Here is a 26702-nt window from a genome sequence, read left to right as displayed (position 1 = left end):
TACTTTATTCACTTATGTCTAATGTGACGTTTGAGCTTCCTACTTTTGAGACGGCTCCATGGTGGAGCTCAAATAATGAGTCTGACATATACAAAGTATTCCATTTTTTCCCATTGCAGTGTGGAGTGCTGTGGGGTTTTGCACCTAACAAAACTAAGCAGGGCAGAGCAGAGAAGCACTGGGGATACAATCCCTTTGCAGTCACAGGATCCAATCCTTTTGCAGTCCCAGGATCTAATCCTTTCGCAGTCCCAGGATCCAATCCTTTCGCAGTCCCAGGATCCAATCCTTTCGCAGTCCCAGGATCCAATCCCTTTGCAGTCACAGGATCCAATCCTTTCGCAGTCCCAGGATCCAATCCTTTCGCAGTCCCAGGATCTAATCCTTTCGCAGTCCCAGGATCTAATCCTTTCGCAGTCCCAGGATCCAATCCTTTCGCAGTCCCAGGATCCAATCCTTTCGCAGTCCCAGGATCCAATCCTTTCGCAGTCCCAGGATCCAATCCTTTCGCAGTCCCAGGATACAATCCTTTCGCAGTCCCAGGATACAATCCTTTCGCAGTCCCAGGATACAATCCTTTCGCAGTCCCAGCTTTCTCCCCTCTGACCCTTTGCTTGCACATGTCCTGCAGCCCTAATGTGTATTCATAGTCAATGCAGTCTGGCATGTAAACTACAAACCCCAGTGTGCACAGGGAGAAATCTGAGAGGCTGGGAGGGGATTGTGTAAATGAACTCTACCTGGGAGGGGCTGCAAATTCTTGTAGGGAACATGGGGGATGGGGCTGCAGTGTATTGTTAGGTCTGAATAGGAGCTGCCTCACTTCTCTCCATGCTCAAGGAATCCAGCACACTTGGAGGGATACACTTCTGCCTCATGTACACTGAGCAGAGCTGGATACATTGTTTCACAAATCTTCTTTATTTATCATCTTCAAGATTCTTTTTTTTTTTTGTAATCACTGGAAAGAAAACTTTTTGATTGCATCTCTAAAACTTTCTGCCCTGCCTGGATCTCCTGTAGGTGCTTCATACGGTCCACATTTTTGTCTTAAGGGCACCAGATGGTTTAAATTAAACTCTCTCCCACTTTTTTTTTTTTTCCAAATACTTCAGACTTTTTTATGTTTTTAATTTTTCCTCCTTTTTTAACTTTTTGTTTCTTCCAAGAAAAAGCTACGGTGAATCCTATAACCTGGTAATTTATTTTATGGGAGAGAAAGAAAAAGGGTTAAGACGATTTGGAAGTTAGGGGCCAAAACAAAACTTTTATTTTTTTATTTTATTTTTATTTTTTAATATATTTTTATTTTTTTACTGTTGAAATCTACAGAAGGATAAAGTAGAAGACCCCCGAGTGCAAAAAATCAAACATTTCAAGTGGGTAAATATTTTCTTTTTTCCTTGCATACCAATGTTTGCTACTAGTATGAGGCTTTGTTGATCAGTTTTTATTTTATTTTTTTTTTGCATTATTATTTAAAACAAACTAGGTTTAGGTGACTGTATAAAAATGACGTATATTCTGTTTTTTGCTCTGATGATGAAGTAAGTCCGTAAGATCCATTCAGCACATATGTTTTCTATCAGAGTTTCCTGCTCCTTCCAATGTTTTCATACTTTGTACAATAGGTGACTTGAAAGTCTGCTTTTGCCATGATTTTCTGTCCAACTTTCCAGCCAGGAGTCCTTTTAAATGAGAATAATTTTTTTTTTTTATATTTTATCTACATAATATTAAATATTTATTATATATATATTATTTAGTAGTGCATTTTTTTTTTAAATTTATATATATATATATATATATATTTTTATAGACTTTATATATATTATACTTTTTTTGTATTCTATGATAACTGCACTGCCTCTTTCTCACCAGTCTGTTGAAAAATGTGCCGATACCTGTCAGCGCACTTTTCCTTCTACTGATAATTGTAGTTCCACAGAAACTCGTCTGCTGGACATTTTGTTTATCTCCCAGTATAGGGAATGTATGGTATGAACCATCTATAGAATATATTTTATTTCTCCTCTTTGCTTGTATTACTGTACAGTGCGTAGACAGTGTTTTCAGAAAGAGGTTTCGGAAACTATTTGCAATAGAATGTTCCATGACTCGATTATAAATCCAGCCGGTGGATGAACTTCTCTGCTGGGTCAGATCAGAAACTTGTTCCATTCATACAGTACCCATAGGGAGCTCTTTATCTTCTATCATTTTTGCATCCGTTATCCTTTCACGCCTCCTTATTTTTCTGGTTGTGTAAGCCTCAGTCCAGTAGAGTGCTGGGTATATGGATAATCAGTTAGACAGAAATATGCCCATAGGCCATAGACGTTTAGAAGACCCACTTTCTATCCAAAGGAGCATTGATCCCTTTTTGGTCTGATGGTTGGTATCTTGTTTTTCTATCTGAGTTTTGTTCTTTTGGTTTATTTTTTTATTTTGAGGTTTTTAACGCAAGATAGCTAGACTTAGATGGGTAATTTAAACCCACCAAAAATAGTCAAAGTTGGTGGTAGAGGTCCCAGAAATTGCCAAATTTGCACCAGTTTTCCCAGCGTTTTCATTTTATCTAGGTCGACATTTGTGATCCAATACGAGATGAGTCATAAAATGTGTGACAAAAATATTCTCTGTACCCCAAGCACTGACGTGGTGTGGAAATTTGGCTGTAAGTGACGTTTGATTTCCGGCAAGTATTCCTCTCCAGCTTTAGCTTATTCAATCCTCGGTCTATTGTTTCCAGCCGTGTGTTACAAATGTGTCTGATTTGCAGTAAATAATTAGATTAAATGCTGGCGTTCCACATACGTCGATAATTTGTCTTGTTTATCTTAACCTGTTGGCTGAAGAGATGGCGTCTGTGAAACCTTTACTGTTCTGTGCCTCAGGGTGACTTTATGGTGACGTCTCTAGACCTGGACACCTAATTATTAAGGCTCTTATTGCGTATGTCTGCTTCATGCGGTCATTTATTGTCATGGTAGATGGTTTCATTTTAAGTCTTTCTTGGGGAACATGTGAGGAATTTAGCGTTGAAAGTTTGAGATTTTCAAACATTGACTTTTCATGGTTTGGACAGATTATCTGGTTTAGTCAAGTGTATATTGTCCAGGCCTGGTAAGTATTTGGTTCTATGACTTGTAGATTGGTGTGCCTAAAGACCTAAAGGTTTGTTAGCCAATCCCGACAATATCATTGGGCTCTATCAATCCTCCAATGAATATAGAGCCCAGTAGATAGTCTTCTCCTGTCTGAGGAACCAGGGGATCTGACCTGCATGTTGATGAGCAGTCAATGGTGATGGCTATCGAACAGCATCATCATTCAGTTAGTCAACCTCCAGTCTTGCTCAGTGGCAATGGCATGTATTCCTTGTTTATTCAGTCGACAGAGTGGCTTAGTGGTTAGGACTGTTGCTTTGCAGCGCTGGAGTCCTGGGTTCAAATCCTACCAAGGACAACATCTGCAAGGAGTTTGTATGTTCTCCCCGTATTTGCGTGGTCTTTTGCCAGATACTCCATTTTATTTCCACACTCCAAAGACGTACTAATATGGAATTTTAGATTGTGAGCCCCCAATGGGGACAGTGATGATGATGGAATATGATGGCTCTATATAAGAGAGTAAAATTAATACTGCTTGTTCTTGATGCACCATTATGACTATGTTGTAGTAAACTGCAGCTTGTACAAAATTCAGCCTGGTGGCATAGAGTGGGCGATGACGACTACAAAACCTATTTTGGTCAGGGAGTCTGTTCATCTATCATATAACAAGGGCCCTTACTCAATGGCTGCCATTCCTATAAAGACACATGTGAACTATATATCCCACTGAGACACTGCTCTTCAAATATGACTACCAAATTCCAACATGAAGGACTTTCTGGGTGTGTGTAGAACATTTGTGATGGGACATTGAAGGCCACTCACGAATCCCCTGATGTCCACAGAAAGCTAAAAGCAGTGGAGTAACAACATTTAGGATTGTATGTAAGAAGAGGTGTGCATATTCAGAGTAGATGTTAATGTGGTTCATAAAACCTGGTTGTGTAAGGAAGGTTTGTTTGTTTTTCGGGTCTAACTGGCTGTTTTGCAGGTCTTCCCAGTCCCAAATAGGCGACAATGACCATCTGCCTTAATGACTGGCCTTTGAAGTAGCCCTGCTTGATAGAAACATAAGGTTAGGTGTGAAGAAGCTGTAGACCACATAATCTAAACATGAAATTGTTTTCACAGGTGGTTTACAAACCCTTAGAAATATTAGATTTCCAGATGGACTGGCTCCATCAGACTCCAATATGACCTGGAGAAATGTAGTTTTTTTTTTTTTTTTTTTAATGTTACCTGATTTTTTTTTTGAGATTTATCTTGACTTCTGTTTTTTTATATGGGCATTGGTTGGGAGTTGAGGATGAGGTTTTACATTTAGAATACAAGTATTAAAAGGATACTCCCTTCCATAGGTATTCGGTTCTTCTTTTATCCATTCGCGGCAATCAGTGACTTTAGTTTTTGCTATGCTTGACACTGACAGTTTAATATAACGTTGGTTGGGTAATATTGATTTGTGCATGACACTATGTAACCCCTTAACCAGTCATGGGGCATTTTTTTTTTCTCAATTAATATAAGCTTTTGAGCACTGGCGGATGCAAACAGAAAAGGGCCCCTCTGCAAGAACAATATATGGGCCCTTTTGAGTCCAATAGCTCATCATAATCTACAATTCCACCTGCTTTGGAGGTGGAAATGAGCCCCCTCACCTCTTGGGCCCCTGTGCGGCTACACAGGTTCTACCTTTTTGATATGTCCGCCTCTGCTTTTGCTTTCTCATCTTCTGTTGATCCCATTTATACCAGTTCCTGAGAAAGTTGGGTCCCAAACCTTAGGGCCACCATTGGAACTCTAGCAATGGATAAGTAATGTGTAAAATGACAGATGCCATTCGGCTAAACCTACAACGGTTGAGCTCAAGAGAACCAATTTATATTTAATGATTTTTTTTTTTCAGTTTCGAAGTGGTTGATTTGGCTTAAACATAGATGGAGATTGAAAGAGAGATGCTACCAATCACCAGAACGAAGTGCAGGGAAATCACTTTTACTAATTTGTCTCCTGTAAACGCTGCTTTTTCAGGGGAGACGCATGATATTAACCATTGTCAATATTGGGCCAACCATGGAAGATAACCCAAAGGATCCCACAGGAGAGGAAGTGGCATGACACTTTTATAACTTTGTTGCCACTTTGAACATGGATCAGAGATGTCAAAATGCCATGTATGGCAATGCTGGGACAGCCCTTTTAAGCTGGCAATACACATTGGATGGCTGTCGGTCGAACGATGCTTAGGAAGATCATTCAGCTGACAGCCATCTCAGCTGACTCTGCCATACACAGGTTGCTTGCTTGGCCTTGCGCTACAGTGTTTTTTTCGAGACAGCCACCAACTGACATGTCGGCCAACAACTTATCTCCTGGATAACAATGCGATCATCAGTCTGAAATTGAACATGTCCAATAACATCTCTTTCGACCATCAGTCGGCCAGTTCCCCCATTCACATTAGATAGTCGGCGGAACCCATCAATATCAGCGGGTTCAGCCAACATTAGTCTGATGTGTATGGGGGACCTTTACATCCTGAAGAGTTCAATTGGACTCATCCATCACTTTGTCTTTGACCAAGATGAAGTTGTTTACTTTTATATTATTCCCGATTTGTTAATGAAAGAACCCTGGGAATGCATTCAAGAACATGATGTCCTTTTCCTGCCGTGTTTACTCTTCTACAAGTCATAAACTGCTGACCTTTGTTTTCTGAGAAATAGTTTTATCATCATTGTGGTTAATTTCTTCGAGGCCGTTGACCAAAAGGGTGCAGGTAGTAACATATAGTGCACCAATTAAATGCTTGGTAAGAGGACCAGAGCTGTAAAGTTCTGGTGTAGTCAAAGTGCCATCATCAACTTATTAGTTAGGCAATGCCGCTTATTCAGGTGCCATGCGTTACTCTTTCGCCTTGTGGAGACTGCCAAGCTTATGTTGGGGAATGTATTGACGAGGCGATGAGCCTTGAAATAGGTAGAGCTAATTCACATACCTGTTCAGATGATGGTTATATAAAAAGTTCTTTTGATCTGGAAACTTAAGTAAATCGTGTACTGGATAAGCCCATGAACACAGCCAACCTTTATAGGAAGAAAAATCCTGCATTCTGATACAGTCAAAAATTGTTAGTGGCAATTTTGCCAAAATACTAAATAGTCATTTGGTAATTGATAAACTAGTGCATGTCTGGAAGCATAGATTATCTCAGGCTAGTAACATCTGGTTGCTGGATTTCTTCTATTTTTTGCCTTCTAGGTGTGTACAGTAATAATAGCATTTCATTACTTGCTGCTTCCAAATCCTTTGTTCTCACCTATAATGGATGCCCAGCCGGATAACGATAAATTAAGTGCCGGTTAACTTTACTCCTTGTGGAAAGTGCTAAGATGGTGCAGGGAGAATTCTAGGCCATGCAATCATCACCTGGGAATTTAAATATGCAAGTAGCCTCTTTAGAGAGGAAGAGGACAGGAAGTCAACTCAATCCTAAAAGTCAATAGTGACCCTTTAATGAGTCTTGCCATATGACTTGGGATAAGAAGCCAAACCAGAAACTTCATTTGCAGACTTGTCTCAAGGTGTTGGCCACTCACACTCCGAAATACATGTCTGAAAATGGAGTTTCTGGTTTGTCTTCTTAGCTGAAGTCATGGGGCAAAGCTCTTTGTGTTGACTTTTTGGATTGCTACTTCCATAGGTGGAACTAGGCTTCCTGTAGTCTTCCTCACTACTTGTATAAGGCAAGTATACAACAAAACACTCTAAACTACTAATTACTGTACATTATTGAGGGAAGGGTTGTATGATACCAATGTTGAGATGAGACACGGCCTTTCAATTGACATTAACGGGAGAGTTCAAAGTGGGAGAATTTTTCTATCCTTTTAAGTTGTCCATAAAAGACCACCAGTTTCACCACAGTCTACAAGTGTCTACGGATTCTATTTTCTTAGCTGATCCTTTATTTGTTCTCTCCTTACCTAGAAAGTAACCATTATCATTGTGCAGCCAATGCTTCATCATACCTCAATTATGTAACGTATGTAGTTTGTATACTGGATCTGGGGCATTTTGTAGTGCAGAACGACTTTCTTTGGGCAGCTTTAGACTCTGAAAGTCTAAAACATTTTCAAGTTTCTCACGTGACTAGCCACTGGCCACATTATTTTCTTTGAAACCAGCCGTAGACATAGGATTAGGTTTGACCCAAATGTGGCCAGTTAGTCGAACGTTGGATCGTTCGCATAAAGATAATGTACATGCTCAAAGTGGCCATTGTTCTGTTGCAATCAGCCATAGATTGCTAGTTCCAGATGACAAATTCCCCTGGGATTGATCTTTTTGCCAGACCTAAGCCTGCCTTTGTCCATTACAAGTGATTGTTTTATAAATTTTAAACAATTGTTTGCCCAAAAAATTTGCAAGATCGGCCTCGTCGGTCAATGTTTGAGTATACTATGAGTGCATGCCCCTGGAGTAAATTTTAGTAAACCCATCAAAATCTTATTCTAGACTGTCATCCTCTTGACCAAACTGGCATTGCTGGCTCAGTACAAGTTTCAACTTCATCAGACCAACAACTGAATTTTGCTTCTCAATCAGGTAGACAGTGGAGCTTCTTGGGCCTCCAACCTGTGATTCCCAAAACTTGGCCATTGCACATGCTATTGTATATTATTGGTATCATAGATGTTATGGCTAGAATAGCGTACAGGGGTCAAAACTAGATAACTGGAAATTAGTACTAGTAGGGCAAAATCTATGCCTATTGGTAGTTTCTTTCATATGCTTGGTTTCTTTAAAGATTAACCGTCGTTTTTTTAATTTTTATTACTTAAATCAATAGTACACATGAAAATAAGAAACTTTGTAAGATATCTTAGCAGAGAAATCGGATTCTTTCTCCACCTAGACTGACCTTTCGATCTCAATTCAAGGGTACAAATTGTAAAATCTGTATACTGTGAAGACACATTTACCTCTTACTTAGATAGGAGATTACAATTGCTGCTTATAAGATTCTATGGGGGAGGGAGGAGCAAGAAGAAGACTCATACATTCTTCTGCAAGTTCACCTGATATGACAGTTACACTTTTAGATCCATGGCAAAAAAAAAAGTTAAACTGTCATTTTTGGTGAACTTGTAGCAGAATGTCTGTCAACCTCTAGCTCCTCCCCTCTCCATAGAATCTTATAAGCACCAACTGTCATCTTTTATATTTCAGCAATGGAAACTTCTGTCTTCAATGAATAGAGATTGTATCCCTGATTTTAGAAAAAAAGATCAATTTAGGAGGAGGAGGAAGTGGATTTCTCTGATAAGCAACTTTGTACAATCGATTTATGAAATTAAAATTAACTGTTGGCTACTCTTTACATACTGTGTGGCTCAACATCCTCTATTATATGTTAGTGGCTTGAGAACTAAAACAATGTTGGGGATCTCTGGCCTAAAAAATAACAACTACTTAAGAGATAAAAGTTGGCTGAACCCACTGATTTCAGCTGGATTGACTGATCATCTAATGTGTATGGGGGCCAAACTCTAGTGTAGATGGAATATCCCGATCCTTTTGTTCCGTGGGGAGATGAGCCGCTTCCAGATTATTCTCTCATAGAGAAGACGTGAATGTTGGCCGAGCTGAGCACAACTATGTATGAGGAGTTGGGAGATGGCTGTCGGCCGACAGTTATTGTTGGAGTGACCGCTATCTAATGTGTATCGCCAGCTTTAGAGCTGTCGTCCCTTCCTCCTCTCCCATTAGCGGTGTTACATATTCTCCATAAATTCAGCGTTTTGTAGGGATGCAAAAAAATGTTATCGTAATGATGTTCATTTAATGTAATTTACGTGCTGCTGGCTAGTTTACAGTCTTAGCTTTGTATGGTGTTTTCTGTTAATTATTTCTAGCGCGGACTTTGGAAAAATATTCATTTCTAAGAATTAAATAACACGATGCTCCATAAACCAGTTAGGTTTTTATATTAAATACTTAGCTCGGCCCCCGGCGTCTGATTCCGACAGTGTTTGCATTAAATGGATACCATTTTCTGTCCGATTATTTTTCTTAATGAAGGAAGTTCTGGCACGACGTATCTCGGAGTTTCCTCATGCTTATTGCTGTAGCTATGTTGATGATTATATTACATTCATGCTATGTTGACCTAGAAATGTTCCAGCTCCACTTTAAAGATATAGAATGGGAAGTGTAAGTTGCTTTTGGCTAGTATTAGGCTACACTAGCACTTGATATTTTTTATGACCTCCATCGGAAATATCAAATTTTAAGGTGGGTCTCAACGAAGTATGAAGACCTATTGTGATCTGTGTCTTTAAAGAGGCACTCCTCCCTCAAAGTTGTTATCCTCTTACTATATTGCAATCATCATATACGTCAAATCACATATGTGTACTTACAATTGCTCATTTTGCCCTTCTACCCAGTTAATTCTTCTCTTTTCCAGTAGGTCGTGGGATTAAAAACAGACCAGCTGAATCCTTCTAAGCTGTATGTAGAAACAGTAAGTCTCTTTGCCCTGCATGAGTCATCATTAGAATTACAATTCTACATCACTGCAATGTCTCTGGCAGCCCCATTTCACCCCCTCTTCAACTCCTGACCCAGCTGCTCCGCTCCTCTCACCTGCCAGTGTCACGGATGTGTCAGATGTGACAGTCAGTCATCCTGCAGTTGGTTGCAGATCTTTTTCGTTTGGCATTACAGACACCTTCTTAGATCTGTCTCACTCTAGGACCCATCGGCTACCTTCCTCTTGCTAATTAACACCCTGGCCTGCGTTTATAAATACCTTCACTTTGCAGTAGGGAGGCACCGGTGATATTTTCATGACCCCTTGTGAAGGCTTGGTGCAAGTGCAATTCTTACTTCCTCTCTGGTGCTAAGAGGACGTGTGTGTATTCTCTCTGAAGTCGACTCAAGCTAAGCTACTTCCCCCGTGTCTGTCTCCCCTTGCTCTCTTTAGTGTTAGTGGGGACTGAACTAACGCTCATCCCCCCCCCCCCTCCAAACCTTCCTCAGCCAGACCCTATCTCTAAGGAGAGACAGGGTTTTAGGTTCCTGCTCGGCGACTGGTGAGCAACTAATATAGGGACAGTAGGGAAGGACAGGGTGATATCAGATCAACCTAGGAGGTCTCCACACCCTCTGTTCTTAGTGTCTGGGCTCCCATCCCCCTTATCCCTTCGTGTTGCATGTTGTCTTTCCTACACTGTGTGTGAAAGTCAGGGACTTTGCAGTGAGGTAGAATTGTAGTTCTAGTGATGACTCATGCAAGAAAAATAGACTTCCTGTTTCTACATGGAGCTTAAAAGAATTTAGATATTTGTTTTTTAACCATGTGATGTCATAGACCTAATGGAAAAGAGAAGAATTAACTGGGTAGAAGGGATAATTTCGCAATTGTACACAATGCTATATAATATTATGATTGCAATATATTAAGAGGATAAAAACTTGAATGGGAGTGCTTCTTTAATGTGGGGAATATTAGAAAAGGCTTTAATTGTATGGAATACATAGGTCTTAGAAGGGAGCGATCATCAGAAAAATGGCCTAAATGTTTAAATCAGGTTTTTGTGTTACATGTATTTGTAAAAACAAAAAAAGTTACATTTTTTTTTCAGATCACAATCTTTATTTAAACAGAAATAATATTGCAATTTTCACTCTGGCTAATGAAGCTTTTTTAGACTCTTATTTCCTGTCCTTTCAGGAAGCGTTTTCAGCAGTCTCATTATCATCAGAGGCAGAATTACAAGGACAGGTAATATCTCTATACACAGCTGCTAACACATGATCCACCAATCAGAGTAGGTGATGTCACTGCTGACACTGCTCCCCCTCCCTTCACAGTGATCTTTGCACACGCCCATTAGATGCTTCATTACAACAGATGGGTTTGGATTATTTTCATTGCTGCTAATGTACATGTCAATTCTCTAAAACTACAGGAAGTTAGTCTAAAAATTAGCCCCAGTGAGAAAATTTAATTCTAATTTGTATTATAGATTGTCATATGGGGAGTGAAGTTGCCAACATTACAAAAAAATATATATATGTGTATGTATGTAACGCAAAAATCTGATTTAAACAATAGGTCATTTTTTGATTATAGCTTCCCTTTTGAAGGAAACCTTAGCAAAATGTATGTGAAATGAGCCTTTATGTCATGTGGCGCTGGGATTTTACTTGACCTCGGGACTTGCCTTCGAATTAATTTGATCTAGTTTGTGTAAAAATGTTTTGGATTTTTCTAGTGTTTCAAACTCCTACCATCCTAGAAGGCGCACCAGGGTTAGTGACCTAAAATACTTAACTTTAGAAAATATGTCTATTAGTCTATAGCAGCACTGGATACCCTCTTGAAAAACTCCTGTATCCCATGAAAACAAAGGTCAAGTGTCTTCTAGGCATATCCAGAATATCTTTATCTTCGTAAAGGGGATATGCAATCTGAAAATTGGTTAATCAGGTTTCTATGTTAAATGTATTTTTCATAAAAACTTGGCAATATTTTAATTTTCTTCCATATCATGATCATTATTAAAAATTGAAATCTTCACATTGGCCACTGGGGCTTCTTTTACATTCTAACTTCCTGTTGTTTCAGGAAATGCACATGTACATTATCTGCCATGGTCAGATCCCGACCCTATTTTTTTTTTTGTATTGAAGCATCTGAGTGTGTGAAAAAAATCATTGTGAAGGGAGGGGAAGCTGTGACCTCACCTATTTTCAATGGTGGATCTTTTATCAGCTGTTTATAGATGTGTAATCCTGTCTCTGATGATAAGGAAACTGATGAAATGTTTTCCTTAAAAAGACAGGAAATTGAAAGTCTAGAAAAGCCCCAGTGGCCAATGTGAAAATTGCAAAATTACTAATTTTATTTTTTTAATAAAGATTGTGATATGAAAAAAAAAATCCTTTTGGTGCCTTTTGTATGTATTTATACATGTATATATTAGTGTTTTTTATCCTTAGGAAGGGGATGTTTCAACCCTGTAATTGGGTAGATGTCTCGAAACCCTTAATATTAGTAAATGCTGTTCTATGTAATGAACATGGTCATGGTGTTTTGGCGCAGCAGTTACCTTGATGACTACTATTACCATCATCATCATGCGATGTACCATCTTTGGGGGGATCACATGCAGTAATTTTTTCATGACACCTGGGAAAACCCTTTTCTCGCTCATTGTACATATACTGTTAACAGAGTTTCACTACGAAGCACTCATTCTTTTATATGCGAGCTAATACACGTGAGAGCGCTGCCGGCCGAGCACTTGTTCAGCACTCCGCTATATCTCCTGACTGCCCCATACACATGAGCGATGGCTTGGCTGAACGCTCATACTGAATGTATTCAAAGTGGCAGCGGATGATCTCCCCTGAAAAAAAAATGATCAGGCTTTGAAGTTCTGACTACCCGATTCTTGTGTCTCCGCAACACCATCTCCTGGGGATAGTTGGGAACTCCTCATATGTATGTATCAGATGGTTGGTCGAACCTGACAAATTGTCGACTTTGGCCAACTTTCATCTAATTTTTATGGAGGCCTCTATTACTGATGCTTGCTCATGGGCAAATACCCTATTCCATCTCCCGATAATTATTTTTTTAGCTTTACGTCGATCAATGGACGAGGCGTGGACTTGGAAAACATTGACAAGAACATTTAACGTGTAACCCATCGTTTTAACTATTTGAAAAGCACGGTGGCTCAGTGGTTAGCGCTACAGCCTTGCAGCGCTGGGGTCCTGGGTTCAAATCCCACCAAGGAGAACATCTGCAAGGAGTTTGTATGTTCTCCCCGTGTTTGCGTGGGTTTCCTCTGGGTTCTCCAGTTTCCTCCCACACTCCAAAGACATACTGATAGGGAATCTAGATTGTGAGCCCCAATGGGGACAGTGCCGATATTGTCCGAATTGTAAAGCGCTGTGGAATATGTTGGCGCTATATGAATAAAATATTATTATTATTGATAATAAAAATCAATAGTACACCTCAAATTAAGCAACTTTGTAATATATCTTATCAGAGAGATCTGCTTATTTCTCCTCCCTGGACTCATTTTTCATTCTCAAAATTCTCAATTCACTGGTAAAATGTGTGTTCAGTGAAGACAGATTTTTCCATCACTGAGATAGGAGAGGGCAGTTGGTTTTTACAAGATTCTATGGAGAGGGGAGGAGCTAGAGGCAGAGCTCCTCCTCCTCCAATCTATATAGATGACAGTTGCTACTGATAAGATTCTATGTGGACTGGAGGGGGAGGGGCTCTGCCTCTAGCTCCTCCCTCCTCCTTCCCTCTCTATAGAATCTTATAAGCACCAACTGTCATCTGCTATCTCAGTGATGGAAAAATCTGTCTTCACTGAAGACAGATTTTACCTGTAAATTGACAATTTTGAGAATGAGTGATCAGTCCTGGAGGAGAAAGGAAGAAGATTTATCTGATAAGATATATTACAAAGTCCGATTTATATGGCCGTCTGAATACTCCGTTAGAGCGCTACTGTCAGACATCTCTGGCAGCGGCTTATCTCTTAAGAGATAAAAAGGATCGGCAGCCCGAAACTTCCCCATCAATGTCGTTTGGGGGAACTCCAAACACATTAGACTGTTGGCCGAACCTGTCGATATCTGCCGTTTAGGTTGACATTAGTATGTGTATGGGATTGGATATGGCAAGGGAGTGTTTGACTTATTTTCTTTTAAGTACTTTTATAAGGTATGCAATTGACTAATGGATATAAAGTTAGAAAGATATTTTTCAGGTCACAAATATTGGCGGCATCGGTTTATAGAAGTAACTCCTGCTGACGAGTTTTCCATAAGGCACCAAACCTAGCAAATGTTTTTTTTTATTATTCCTTTGGTAGTTGGTGCTTTTATATGTGAAATGATCCTCCTACATTTCGACTTCAAACTTGAAATGTAATAGTAATGTTAGCTGCCATGTCTTAGATGGCCTTCGGACCTACCCTACATCTATTCTTTATCGTTCTGCAGCCATGGCGCTGTATTTATTGGCTTTCTCTAAAGGACTAGACTCCGACCTCCATCGAGTTCTAACCTCATCCTCTGCTAGTTTTCTGCCTCTGTAATAATCGGGAACATGAGGGAAAGCGGATGATCCCAGTGGAATTGACCATCGCTCGGCGGTTATGATGTGTCTGAGTGGTTTATGTATCTCTTGATACTTGACATGCCCTGCGATCAATTGAGGAAGTCTGTCGTCCTCCTTTGACATGTTTAGTTTCCAGTCTCTGATAATTCTTTTTATGGATTGTTTATACTAAAGGAAAACTAACTAATGTACATCCCTTCTGCCGAGTATTATAAAAACGTGGCTGCCTTCTTCCTTACAGGCGTTGTCCAGGCTTCGGGCAAAACTCTGTGAATCGAATTCGCATTCTGTTGTGAGTGGCCGTCACCGTATGCGATTTTTCATTCTTGCAGGTTCTCTCAATGGATGAGAATTGAGAGAAACCGGACGCGTGTAATCGGTGCAAAATTTTCATACATTAGGTCATGTGTCCGCGCGCTTACTTGCACTGGCTGGGAATCAGGATGGCGTATGCACCGCGCGCTGTTGCGATTCAGCAGTCACGTAAAGCGACTTTTGTTGCAAGTCTGTGCAACCCCTTTTAAACAGAGGCACTGCGGATGAACATCAAAAGAGGAGAAACCCTTTTTAGTTGGATTTTTTTGTCGGTAATCAAGGTCTGGGCAACACTTGATTTGTGGAAACCGCCTGAAAAACTTACCCCCCCCCCCCCCCAAAAAAAAAGACCATGCACAGCAAGTCATTTTTACATAGAAATGCACATATTCAGGCTCTTGAACGTCTTTAGGTTTCTAAAAACACCAACTGGTTAAAAGTCCGTTCTTCTGGCATTTTCCGTTTAGTACACAATCTGTAATTTACAATACAAGTCAATGGGAAGGCTAAAAAGATGCTCAGGAGATGCCTTGAGGTCTTTTGGAAAGTTTTTAGCCTTTTTGTTCTTGCTTTAAAAAAAACAAACAAAAAAAAAAACCACGCTAGTGGTTTCTTTATAATTCACGGGAGTGGGGAAAAAAACAACAACTGTAAAAAGACATCACAAAACCATGGTAAAACCTTCCGGAAAAACAAAACAATCAGAAAATGACAGAAGACACTTCAGGGAAAGAAAATGCCTGAATTTCCTGAATGACTTCTGCTTGAAAAACTTGTCAGGTTTGCCTGAGTTTAAGAAACCATGTGTGCACGTACCTTTAAAGGAAATCTGTCAGCAGGATTTTTGTTATGTAATCTGAGAGCACTTTGATGTAATGATAGAGATCCAGCAAAGTGTCACTTACTAGGCTGTGTTTTGTGGTTTCAATAAAATCATTGTTTTCTCAGCAGGAGATTATCACCACAGGACTAAGTGTCTCCTCCCTCCTGGTCCAACCACGCCCCCACCACTGATTGGCCGCTTTCTGTTAATGTACAGTGTGCACAAAAAGCGGCCAATCAGTGATGTGGGCGGGGTTATACACAGCACAGCATTCCCAAGCTCTGTTAGATCTGCAGCTGACAAACCTGTGATTCTATCACAACTGCTGCACGCAGTAAGCGAAGTGATACATCACTGGAATCAGGGTCTCTGTCCCTACATTATGTTGCTCTTGGATTACATAGCAAAACCTGCTGACAGATTCATTTTTCTAGCAGGTTTTTCACTTTCAAAAAACTTGTGCCGGAACAATTGCATTCAAAAACCATACTGATAGGGATTGTGAGCCCCAATGGGAACAGTGATGATGATGTCTGTAAAGTGCTGTGGCACTATATAAGTGTGTTAAATAAAAAATAAATACTTGTAAAACTCGTCAGGACTACACCGCTGCAGCCAATCGCTGATCTCAGCAGTTTGTGCCATTTATATCAGCAGAGCCGCTGAGCTTGGCGACTGGCTGCAGCGCTGATGGGCACTGTAGTCCTGATGTCACCAACATATAATATATTCATGTTTTTTTTTTATTTCTTTTTTTTATCCTTATGAAAGTGTTCAATGTCACAACAGAGAGTTTTTCTGTTGTGGATTTTGAAGCTGATCTGCTTCCAAATTCCACATCGGACTGTTTTGAAGCTGATTTTGATATACATTTTAAACCGGATCAGCTTCAAAATCTACAGCAAAAAGCTCCATGTGGCCTTATTAAGAGATGAGCAATTTGCTAAAAAATTAAATTCGAGTTGACCGTTATGAAAATGCAAAAATGTTTCAGTTCGATACATGCAAATGCCCCTCCCCCCCCCCCCCCAAAAAAAAAAAATGTCTAACAATTTTTTACACTTTCAAATAGATTGCATCAACCACAGAAAGCTGATATGACTTCTGGGGTAACTGCGTGGGCTTTGCCTATAATTCCTTGCAGCTTTCACATCACATGGCATAGTGCTGTCCATTAGGAAGAATGATCATAAAAGCCTAGGCAAGGAATGTAGCAGCCATTTTAGGGTAATTTAGAATAGTAAGAGGACATCCGAGCTCACAGCTCAGTAATGGAGATTAGAAAGTGCCCTAAAACATTGGACAAATACCACAGACAATATGTTGTACAACTGCAGCAGTGAAGAAGATGAGAATAGTAGTCTATGAATAATACAGAGATTCAATTGATATGTGGGGGGAGAGAGAGTAGGTGCCAGCCTCAGTGTGACTGATTGGTGATGTGGAGTAACTGACTGTATCTGTTCTGCATTTTCAATTACAATTATACTATTTTTTTCTTCATTCTTATTGCACAAGAAAGCAACAGCAAAACAGTACAATATTTTTGTAGAAAAAACATTTCTAACATCTGTGTCAGTCAGAGGCGGTGTGCTTGCTTATCACAAGCAACTGTACTCAGTTTTTGAATATCTGGTGCTATCCTTTTTTTTGAAAAGTGGGAATAATTGTCTTTTAAAAAAATACAAAAGAAAATTTCCAAAAATCCAGACGTTTAATTGCGACTGTCTACCTCACAAAGTGCGTGTTGCAGGCAATTTTTTTAGTTTTATTAGTTAAATTTTACATCTGTACACACTACATCAATACAATACCCTTTTGCAGGTGCTGACTTTTTGGACGTGCACCTACCTGGTATTTCTTATGATGTCATTTTTGGCAAGAGGGTTTTGTTTATAATAAAAAAAAAGTAGACGTAACTGTTCATGTCTGTTTTTGCTCACCTGTTTTACTTGTCCAATTTGACAAACCTACCCGCCGCACCTGTACTGCAGCCCGCCGCACCTGTACTGCGGCCCGCCGCCACATTTTGCTTTCTGTACAAGTACCAACCTACCTAGCATTTCTTGTTGTCCTTTATGGCAAGGGTTAAATAATTGGAGGTGAAAAGATTGTCACAAGTTTATTAGTGTTGTATGTAACGTGTGGTCTAAAGCAAAAAAGCAATGTGTTGGGTAGTTCAAAAAGAAAAAAACAAAACAAAAACATGGCTAAGAATGCATCTACTGCCTCAAGAGGCAGTAGATGCACCATCACTGGTGTCAGCCGTTCGGGCAGTAATACTACCAAACGCAGGCCATGATTGGCCTCCTTTGCCTCTTGCAAGCATGTTACTGTAGAGGAAGCTCAGGACGTTGTGAAATATATGGCACATCACTCATCTCAGTTACAGCAAGATGATGTTACCTCTGACAGCGACTATGTCAGTTTTAGTCAGTGATCTGCATGGAATAGTCTGCCTGGTCACAAATGACTAAATGATAATTTTTGGACAGTTTTTTTTTTTTTTTTCTTTATTAAAACATGAAAAGTCTTTCAGTGTGCTGTGTTATTAAATGGACTGTTGGTTACTACTAGTGATGAGCGAAAGTGCTCATTACTTGAATTTCCCAGGGTGCTCGGATATGCACCAAGTATCGCGGGTGCTAGAGTGACATCTTCGAGTCCCTGTGGCCACATGTTTTGCGCCTGCTAGACAGCCACAAAACATGGGGATTGCCCGTGTTTCAGACAATCCCTGCATGTTTTCTGGCTGTCTTAACAGCTGCAAAACATGCAGCCGGGGGGGCTCGAGCATGTCACTTGAGCACCCGTGATACTCGCTGCAAACTCGAGTAACGAGCACTTGTGCTCATCACTAATTACTACCATTTACCATCTGTTTCATCCATAGTGAAGTCCATTTGACACTGCTAAGGCTGGATTTGTGTTAAAAAACTTAAAAAGTGTTTGGATACAGTCCTAGGAGACCTCGTTAAACACGTTTTTTCAAGGCAGTTGGGGTCTTTACAATACTGCAATTCATGGCAAATTGATTTGCTGATAATCGCACTTTTTGGAAAAATTCAATGAACCTGTTTAAAATATAATTTCAAAAGATTCGATCATCTGTAGAAATTGCCCCTAACTGTCCACCACAGCTATCTTATGCATGACCAGTTTAAGCTCACTTCCAAATTGCCAGGACTTAATTATTTACAGACCCAAGATTATTTGCTCTGACCACATAAGGACAAAAACTGAGCTAGCTTCCAACTTTACCATATGTAGCCCATGGATGAAATTTTAGGCGTCGCTCAAGTCAATCAACAGTCCAGAGTGTGCCTTAAGAAAATCGATACCAAAATATACATAAAGTCTTAAAGGGAGTCCGTCTCCCCAAAATACTTTTTACACTAACTGTGCAGTGATGTAGGGGACTTCACCCTAAAAATCATACTAGCAGTGTACCTGTTACTTGGACAGTGCTTGTGAAAATATTTTAATACATATGCAAGACAGGGACGTTCGGTGCACTCATCGCAAGGCCATGAGCTGAGCGCATTGTTCTGCCTCCCCAATTTGCATCTTTGGGACTGCCCTAGCTTGTGATGGATAGCGCTCACTCCTGAGCACACACAATGGCTGGGCACGTTCTCCTCATTGGTTATTCTTTCTTGGTGCCCCTCGTATATCCGGAAGTGTTGAGTGGCGTCTGCCGACAGCCTAGTAGAAGAACGTTCCAGGCCCCTGTGTGTGTGCACAGCCGTCACAGCCAGTATCAGGCTATGTGCCCACAATGCAGAAATGAAGCAGAAATTTTCCTGAGCATTTCTGCATCTCCTTTGCAGAAAAACGCATGCGGTTTTTGACCGTTTTTGCATGCGTGTTTCCAATGCATTGTATAGGCAAATACGCATGCAGAAACGCACAAGAATTGGTCATGTCCATATTTTTTCTGCGAGTAAAATCTGCGCAGAAAAAATCCTGACCATGTGCACAGAACTTGCAGAATGTCATAGGAAGTCATGGGATAAGGTATGCAATGCGTTTCTGGAGCGTTTACGCGCTGCAAATATGCACCAAAAAACGCATCGTGGGCACACCGCCTCAGTGCACGTCTGTGGGGTTGTGTGCACTCTAGGAGCCAGCACTGTCCATCACAAGCTACGGCAGTCCCAAAGACACAATTTGGGGAGGTGTAACAGTACATCCAGCTCATGGCCACCTTATGGATGCATCGAAGCCCCATATGGATCCAAAGTAATTGGTGTAATTTTTATTAGGGTGAAGTGTCCTATATCTCTGTACAGTTAGTCTAAAAGGCATTTTGGGGTTGAAAGATTCCCTTTAAGGGGTTTACGGAGTTTAAGAGGTCCATAGTTTGATTAGACATTGAGGTCCTGTACTTTCATACTTACCAAAGCACACTTTGGGCCAATGCATGGTGCCTTCATATAACACAACGTGGTGTTCCCAAAAAGCTTTTCTATGTAATGTTATAAATTATAGAACATTTTGAATGTCTCCATATGAAATCAGAGATTCAATTTTTGTGGATGCTCATTACAGCTTCTTACTACTCTGTCCTTGTACTGAGCCATAACACAACATGAGGCCAATCACGAGAGGCTTCTCCATTACTTCCCCCAATTGTTTTGTATTGTGTACAACTTCCACAGTTTCCTTATATTCAGCTCCCACTGTCTGAGATATCAGAGACCTCTTGCATTTGAGTAAGGACAGTTTGATAAAAAAGATGAAATGAGGTCATGATAGAAAAGAAAACTTTCTTCCAATGGATTTAATGTGTTTTTCCTTTGTAGACTTTAGAGTTCTAAAGTGTTTCTATTCACATGAATGCGACCTTGGTTAAATTGTAATGCATCCTTTTACTGAACAAACTTATAATGTACTGTAATTTATAAATGATTCACGATAGTCAAACCCTGATTTCGGTAAATGTTTCAATGGTATGGAAAAGTCTAGAGTTCACATTTGGTGGCTTCAGATTTGGACATGTTGGGACTAATTAATTTATATTATGGGCCCTAGAATGTATATCCTAAAGTCTTCCATCTCCAAAACACGCAACCTAGATTTTATTGGTATATAACATTTTTAACTTTTTTTTTTTTAGAAGTCTGTGGAGGATTATGTATATCTAGAGCAGTACTTTCAAGGATTCTTGTCCTGTCATTTTTTTATGCTCTTTGCAGAACCCTTAAGAGTTGGCCACTACTTAGACAACCCCTTCTGAATCCTGATGTTGACCCAGTAAAATAATAACACCTATATTTGCCATCAGTGCCATTCCAATGCTGTCGGCACTGGCTCTCCCGTGGATCGCATGACATTATGTCACGCAATCCCAGTGGCTGATCACCGCTGGCTTCACTTTCCCATCCTTTGGACAAATGAAATCATCCGGAGAAAGTGAGAGCTCTTGCTGCTCTCTCACTTCCTCCGGATGTCAATTATATCCATAGGAGAGTGAATCCAGAAGAAGGGGTTGTCTAAGTAGTGACCACCACTTTAAGACAATACCTCGGTTACCTTTTGTGGATATTTGCTTAAAGGTGTATTCAGATTAGCCAACAATTGGTGAACCAGACCATGTAAACATGTTGGCATAATGAATGTCATGTAAACGGGATCTGCTATCGATAAACTTAGGCGGTCCATTTTTCACGTACGTGTCCCATCCTTGGTTTTCACGAATAGAACATGTACCGATTAGGGTCTTTGGAGCTGTTCAAATGTCAGACGTGTCCTCAAAAAAATCAGTCCTACCTGTTTTTTAATGGGCTTCACGGATAAAAATCACACATGGGTCCATGAAAATCACCGACAGCAAAAGGATGACATCAGTCTAATGGATAGAAGCTTTGTTTTTCATATGTGGAAGTCACTGATGAAACTCTGATCCAAAGTACTGGCGACATTCGAAGTGGATTTTTTTGTGTATGTAACGAATCACTGACGTCTGAATTGGGTCTTATTCCGTATGAGAAAAGAGCGATTGTTGACCCCATGAGTGTTCTTCAGCCCGTATAGGTGATCGGTGCTGGTTAACTGGGTGAAATTAGCCTGTCCCAGATTTGCTGTATGGGTTCTGTAGCACAAATCCACAGCATATAACAGTCTAGGATTTATGGATAGGGCGTTAAAAAAACCATTAAAAAATAGGAATGCTTATCAGACTTATAAGATTTCATTCCTCCAGTGAAGTTGATCAAAGCTGAATGTTATTGCATATGCACCATGTTTACCACAGCCAGTTGTGGCATCTAAGTTGAATGTCCGACTTTGACCCCGTTGCTGGGTCAGTGCTGCGTTCAATCTTGGCCGGTCCGCCGTCACATGTTTGTTCTTTGGTTTGCTTAAACTGTATAATCAGCCTAATATGTTTCCTGTCTGTTATCACTCCACCTCACAAAGACTAAAATAAGGGAACATTATTTAATGCTGATCTGTCAAATTTCTCAATACAAACTGCATACATTTATTAATTTAGTTCTTAGACCCATTGAGGTTGGTGTACTTACTTTGAAAATCAGAGAATAAAAAGAAAGTAGCTTTATATTATAATCCTTTTTTCTAAAGGTTTTCCTTTTTGATATTAAAATTATAATTTTATAATTTCAGCTCTACCTTAACACTTTAAAAAGCTAATTTTGACATCCGAATTCTACAGCCATTGGACTATAGTTTTTCAAAAATAAGTACTCCAGCCTCATCAGGTCTAAGATTTAATTAATAATGTATAACATTTATATTGTGAATTCTAGTGACAGATCTGCTGTAAGGGTATGTGCACAGAGGTTGTTTTTTTTAAGTAGGTCTGCTTTAAAAATTGCCTGAAAAATCTCTTTAAAAAATAGTTTGAAAAACTTTTCCTATTCATATATATTATGCTACCTTTTAGTCTTTTGGTTTTTTTTTTCTGCTTCAGGTCTTGAAAAATTCCTGGTGGAAAAAAAATGTCTGTCACTTCTTTGGAACCGCTGCAGATGGAATCTGCTTCAAATTAGGTACTGTCCAATCAAAAGGCTGCAAAAAGTGCTTTAATAAAAAAAAACATCCAAAACTTTTCCTGCAGCTTCCATTAAAAACATATCGTGTGCACATATCGTATTATACAAAATGTGGGGTATGTAGTATTGAAAAAAAGGTTCACTGTCTCAGGACAATTTTAAGAAGCACTCCCTTCCTCTTAATATATTGCAGTCATCATATTAATTGCTCTGTGTAATTACAATTGCTCATTTTGCCCTTCCACCCAGTTGATTCTTCACTTTTTTTCTGCTGTATGTAGAAACAGAAAGTCTCTTTCTTTTTTCCTGCATGAGTCTTCCCCCTCTTCAACTCCTGACCTAGCTGCTCCGCTCCTCCCCCTGCCAGGCACTTTACAGTGATGTAGAATTGTAGTTCTAATGATGACTCATGCTGGGAAAAGAGACTTCCTGTTTCTACAGAAGGGAGCTAGTCCGTTTTTAATCAAGTGATGTCATAGACCTAATGGAAAGAGAAGAATTAACTGGGTGGAAGGGCAAAATGAGCAATTGTAAGTACACAGTGCTATATAATATGATGACTGCAATATTTTAAGAGGATAAAAATTTGAATGCGAGTGCATTTAATGAAAATTGCTAAAAATTCCTAAACTAAGGTTCTTAATTTTTAATGCAGTTAACCGGTATATACAGTATCTTTAGGTAAAAGGTAGTTAATGTTCTTCTATGATTATTGGTATACACAAGAGCATCAGCTGTAAATTGTCCTTTTTGCTCACTTTTTTTTTTCGATTAAAGGGATTGATAAATGGCTGGACTCTTAACTTGTTGACATCTGTTTTGCCTTTTTTTTTTTTCAGAAACCGTGTGAGGCTCATCTCCTCTTGACACTGGAGGCCTCATGGATTCTGGTGGCCTGCACTAGCCGAGTGGGGATGTTCTCTGGAAGGTCGTTGCTTCTCTGGGGTGTCCTACTCGGCGCTGCTCTCTCAGCTGCCCGGCCCCCTTCCACCTTGCCAGATCAAGGTAGGTTTTTCTTGTCATTTGTCTTTTTTAGTGTCATTTTAAAGGCCTAGTTTGTAGCATGTAAACGTAGAAGTACACAATTTTTTTTAGATAGGAGTATTCAAATGACTAGAACTTTTAGTCTGTTGGGTAGAGTTTAAGAATGACCATTCACATAAGATGGAAGTCGGTTAAACCTGGCAATTTGGGTGGGACCAGCCGAGCATCTAATAAATACGGCGGTGTCCTGATTCTTCCCCGACTGTAGATGTCGGACACGCTCGATTTCAACCTGTACTTTTTACCTGTGAAATATAAGCTACTGAGCCAAGTTTTCATGTCTATGAGATGGTTGGGAGTAGTGTTGAGCGAATTAGTTCGGCATTTCAAATTCAGGTTCGTGTTCGAGGTTCCGCCTTGATCACGCCAAAAAATTGACTCTGTCCATGAACATCCCTGATGTGCCACGCTGTCACGCCGATGACCTCTTTTTGGCATGAAAAAGCCGGAACCCCGAACACGAACCTGAATTTGAAATCCCTAACAAATTCGCTCAACACTAGCTGGGAGGAATGGCTGTCAACCATATGGTAGTCAAGACCCTTACTACTTAACATTTGCGTGCTGGATCTTGCCAAATGTGCATGTTTTTTAATGGGCAGAGGGGAGTAAACCACTCAAAATATTATAGTTGGTGCAAATCGATTCAAAGGACCCAGTGAATCAGCCATGTTGACAGTCTGTTGATGGGAACCCTGAGAGCTGCCCCCTACCGTACAGCCTCACCGGCTCTTCTTATGCTTAGTCAGCCTTGCGTGATGTCACATGTGCCCATCACCGCAATGATCATGTCATGCCAGGCCTACTAATCAAAAGAGCTGTGGATGCCAGGAAAAAAGATGAGGTTATCAAGGCTCTCATCCAACTGCCACATATTACTAACATGGTCGATAAACCAGTTAAATTCTCACCATCTCTACTAGACACCTCTGGCAGCAACTTATGGAGATCTAGGGAATGGGTGACGAAATTCAACATGCTCAATTCTTCTTTTCCCAACATTATTTATCAGGGGAGAGTTAGGAGTCCCTCATACATATGTGTTTGGCAATCGGGTCATCTGAATTTGTTGAGTTTAGCCTTCTTTTAAAACATCCATTCCCTTAAACAGATGTGATAGAAACTGGATGGAAGATTGTCAGCTACATGCCCTGACCCATCTGTAACGACCATCTGTAGAGAAAAAAATAAATCCTCATAATTACAAAAACTCTGATTAAAAAAAAAAAAAATGTTTTCGACCGATAAAAGCAAAAAAATTGATTATTCTACATGATGTGGTCATAAATCCTTCAGTTGGTTGTCTTTGTTTCTATTTTTATGAATGAGTGGATCATTATACGCCTTTTTTATGCATTCCACTTGCCTATGTTTGTCAATGGAGATAAATGAAATCCTATCCCTGATAGCTGACAAAACGTATAGAGTAAAGCAGGTTCCCAGCCTTGGGGCTCAGATAATCCGGCACAGACTTCCTGTTCTGCCTTTGTCCCGACGAAGGACTTGTCTTCCTTTCCATAGCTCCAGGGTGTCTGCACTCATCTTATTGGGTAAACATATTGCATACCTCTCTGGCAGTCTGTTGTGAATCTACCAGAACACAGCCCCGGGTTACTGATCCTTCTATGCACAAGTAGATACGTTTTCTTACATACATGTGATGATGTGGGTGGATAAAAAAGAAGCGTTGCGTATAAAACATCTCATCTGTAGAGTATAATTTGTGAAACTTCTAACAGAAGAAGTGCTCATATGTCTCCCAGGGTTCATATAAGTATACTAGATGGTGACCCGATTCTAACGCATCGGGTATTCTAGAATATGTATGCGGCCGACCGGGCGCGACTAATCAGCGAAGCAGTGTTTAAATTTGGCGCCAATATCGCTGATTGGTCGCGGCCAGCGGCCGCAACCAATCAGCGAACCGTGTTAGTGAGGACCGGGGAGCGGCGCTGCTAGCACCGGTCATCTCCCGGCTGCATCGCCGCTGACCTCCATGCAGCTACCATCGGGAGATCAGCGGCTAGGGCCGCTGATCTCCCAACGGCAAGTGTGAAGGGAAGACCGGAGAGCGAGGCCGCCGGTCGGGGTACTTCTGCTGTGAGCAGCCGGGAGATGACCGGCTCCCCCGACGGTGGCCTGCGTGTTTCAAATCCGGCGCCACTTCGCGGCCCGGCTGCGCCAGTCGCTGATTGGTCGCGGCCGGCTGGCCGCGACCAATCAGAGAAGCAGTGTTTTTAAATTTCGCGCCAATATCGCTGATTGGCAGGGCGGCCGCAACCGATCAGCATAGCGGTGTTTAATATTGGCGCCAATATCGCTGATTGGTCATGGCCGCCACCGATCAGCGAACAGTGTTAGTGAGGACCGGGGAGCGGCGCTACCTGTGCGGGTACTTCATCTCCCGGCTGCATTGCCACTGACCTCCATGCGGCTATTGTTGGGAAATCAGCGGCTAGGGCCGCTGATCTCCCGATGGCAAGTGTGAAAGAAGGACCGGGGAGCGACGCCGCCTAGGCCGCCGGTCGGGGTACTTCTGCTGCGAGCAGCTGGGAGATGACCGGCTAGTGCCACTGACCTCCGTGCGGCAGATGAGCCGCTAACGGCCGCCATCTTGTTCTGAAATCCTGCGTCGCTGATTGGCCGCGGCCGGACCAATCAGCGACGTGGGATTTCCTGGACGGGCAGACAGACGGGATAAGCCGATTATATAGTAGATAGTGTAAAATACCTTATACTGACACTGGGAAATCTGTGGGTCTTGGTAAATGTTGGTTATGTGAAAGAAACAGAATTTTTGCAGATACTTTGAGGGAAGTATATGTAGAAGACACAGACGATACTGCTTAATGGATTATCCCCATGATCAGTATTCGTCTGTACATGACCACCTCGCTTTAAGGCCCCGTCACACTTAGCGACGCTGCAACGATCCCGACAACGATACGACCTGTCAGGGATCGTTGCTGCGTCGCTATGTGGTCGCTGGTGAGCTGTCAAACAGGCAGGCTCACCAACGATCAGGGGAGCAGCGACATCGTGGAAAGAATCTTTCCACGATGTCCTGCTCCTGGTTACCAGCCTGCTGAAGCAGGAGCAGGCTGGTAACTATGGTAAACATCGGGTTACTAGGTGCACACGCGCACCTAGTAACCCGTTGTTTATCATGGTTACCACTCTGCTACAGTGAGCGGGAGGTTACCGCTCACTTTAGCAGGCTCGTA

At 40.9% G+C, this 26702-nt stretch overlaps 1 protein-coding gene across 6 annotated transcripts in view; it reads left to right on the top strand.

Annotated features, from left to right (window-relative positions):
* Window positions 1–754: 754 nt before the first annotated feature.
* Window positions 755–26702, top strand: part of FGFR1 (fibroblast growth factor receptor 1) — a 79982-nt gene continuing 54034 nt past the window's right edge. Inside the window, exons 1-3 of one of the 6 annotated variants that reach the window (XM_073653954.1) lie at window positions 755–1197; window positions 1333–1383; window positions 23274–23439. In XM_073653954.1, the coding sequence (XP_073510055.1) occupies window positions 23349–23439 (91 nt within the window). In that variant the 5' untranslated portion in view covers window positions 755–1197; window positions 1333–1383; window positions 23274–23348. Of the gene's footprint in view, window positions 1384–10857; window positions 10909–22352; window positions 22432–23273; window positions 23440–26702 lie in introns of all 6 variants that reach the window. The other 5 variants (XM_073653952.1, XM_073653951.1, XM_073653953.1 and 2 more) reach the window with 5 other exon arrangements.

This window comes from Phyllobates terribilis, unplaced genomic scaffold (genome assembly GCF_046119375.1).
Source record: "Phyllobates terribilis strain yellow unplaced genomic scaffold, ASM4611937v1 Scaffold_11__3_contigs__length_659146591, whole genome shotgun sequence".
Classification (NCBI taxonomy): Eukaryota; Metazoa; Chordata; class Amphibia; order Anura; family Dendrobatidae; genus Phyllobates; species Phyllobates terribilis.
This window is presented reverse-complemented; position numbering and strand designations above follow the sequence as displayed.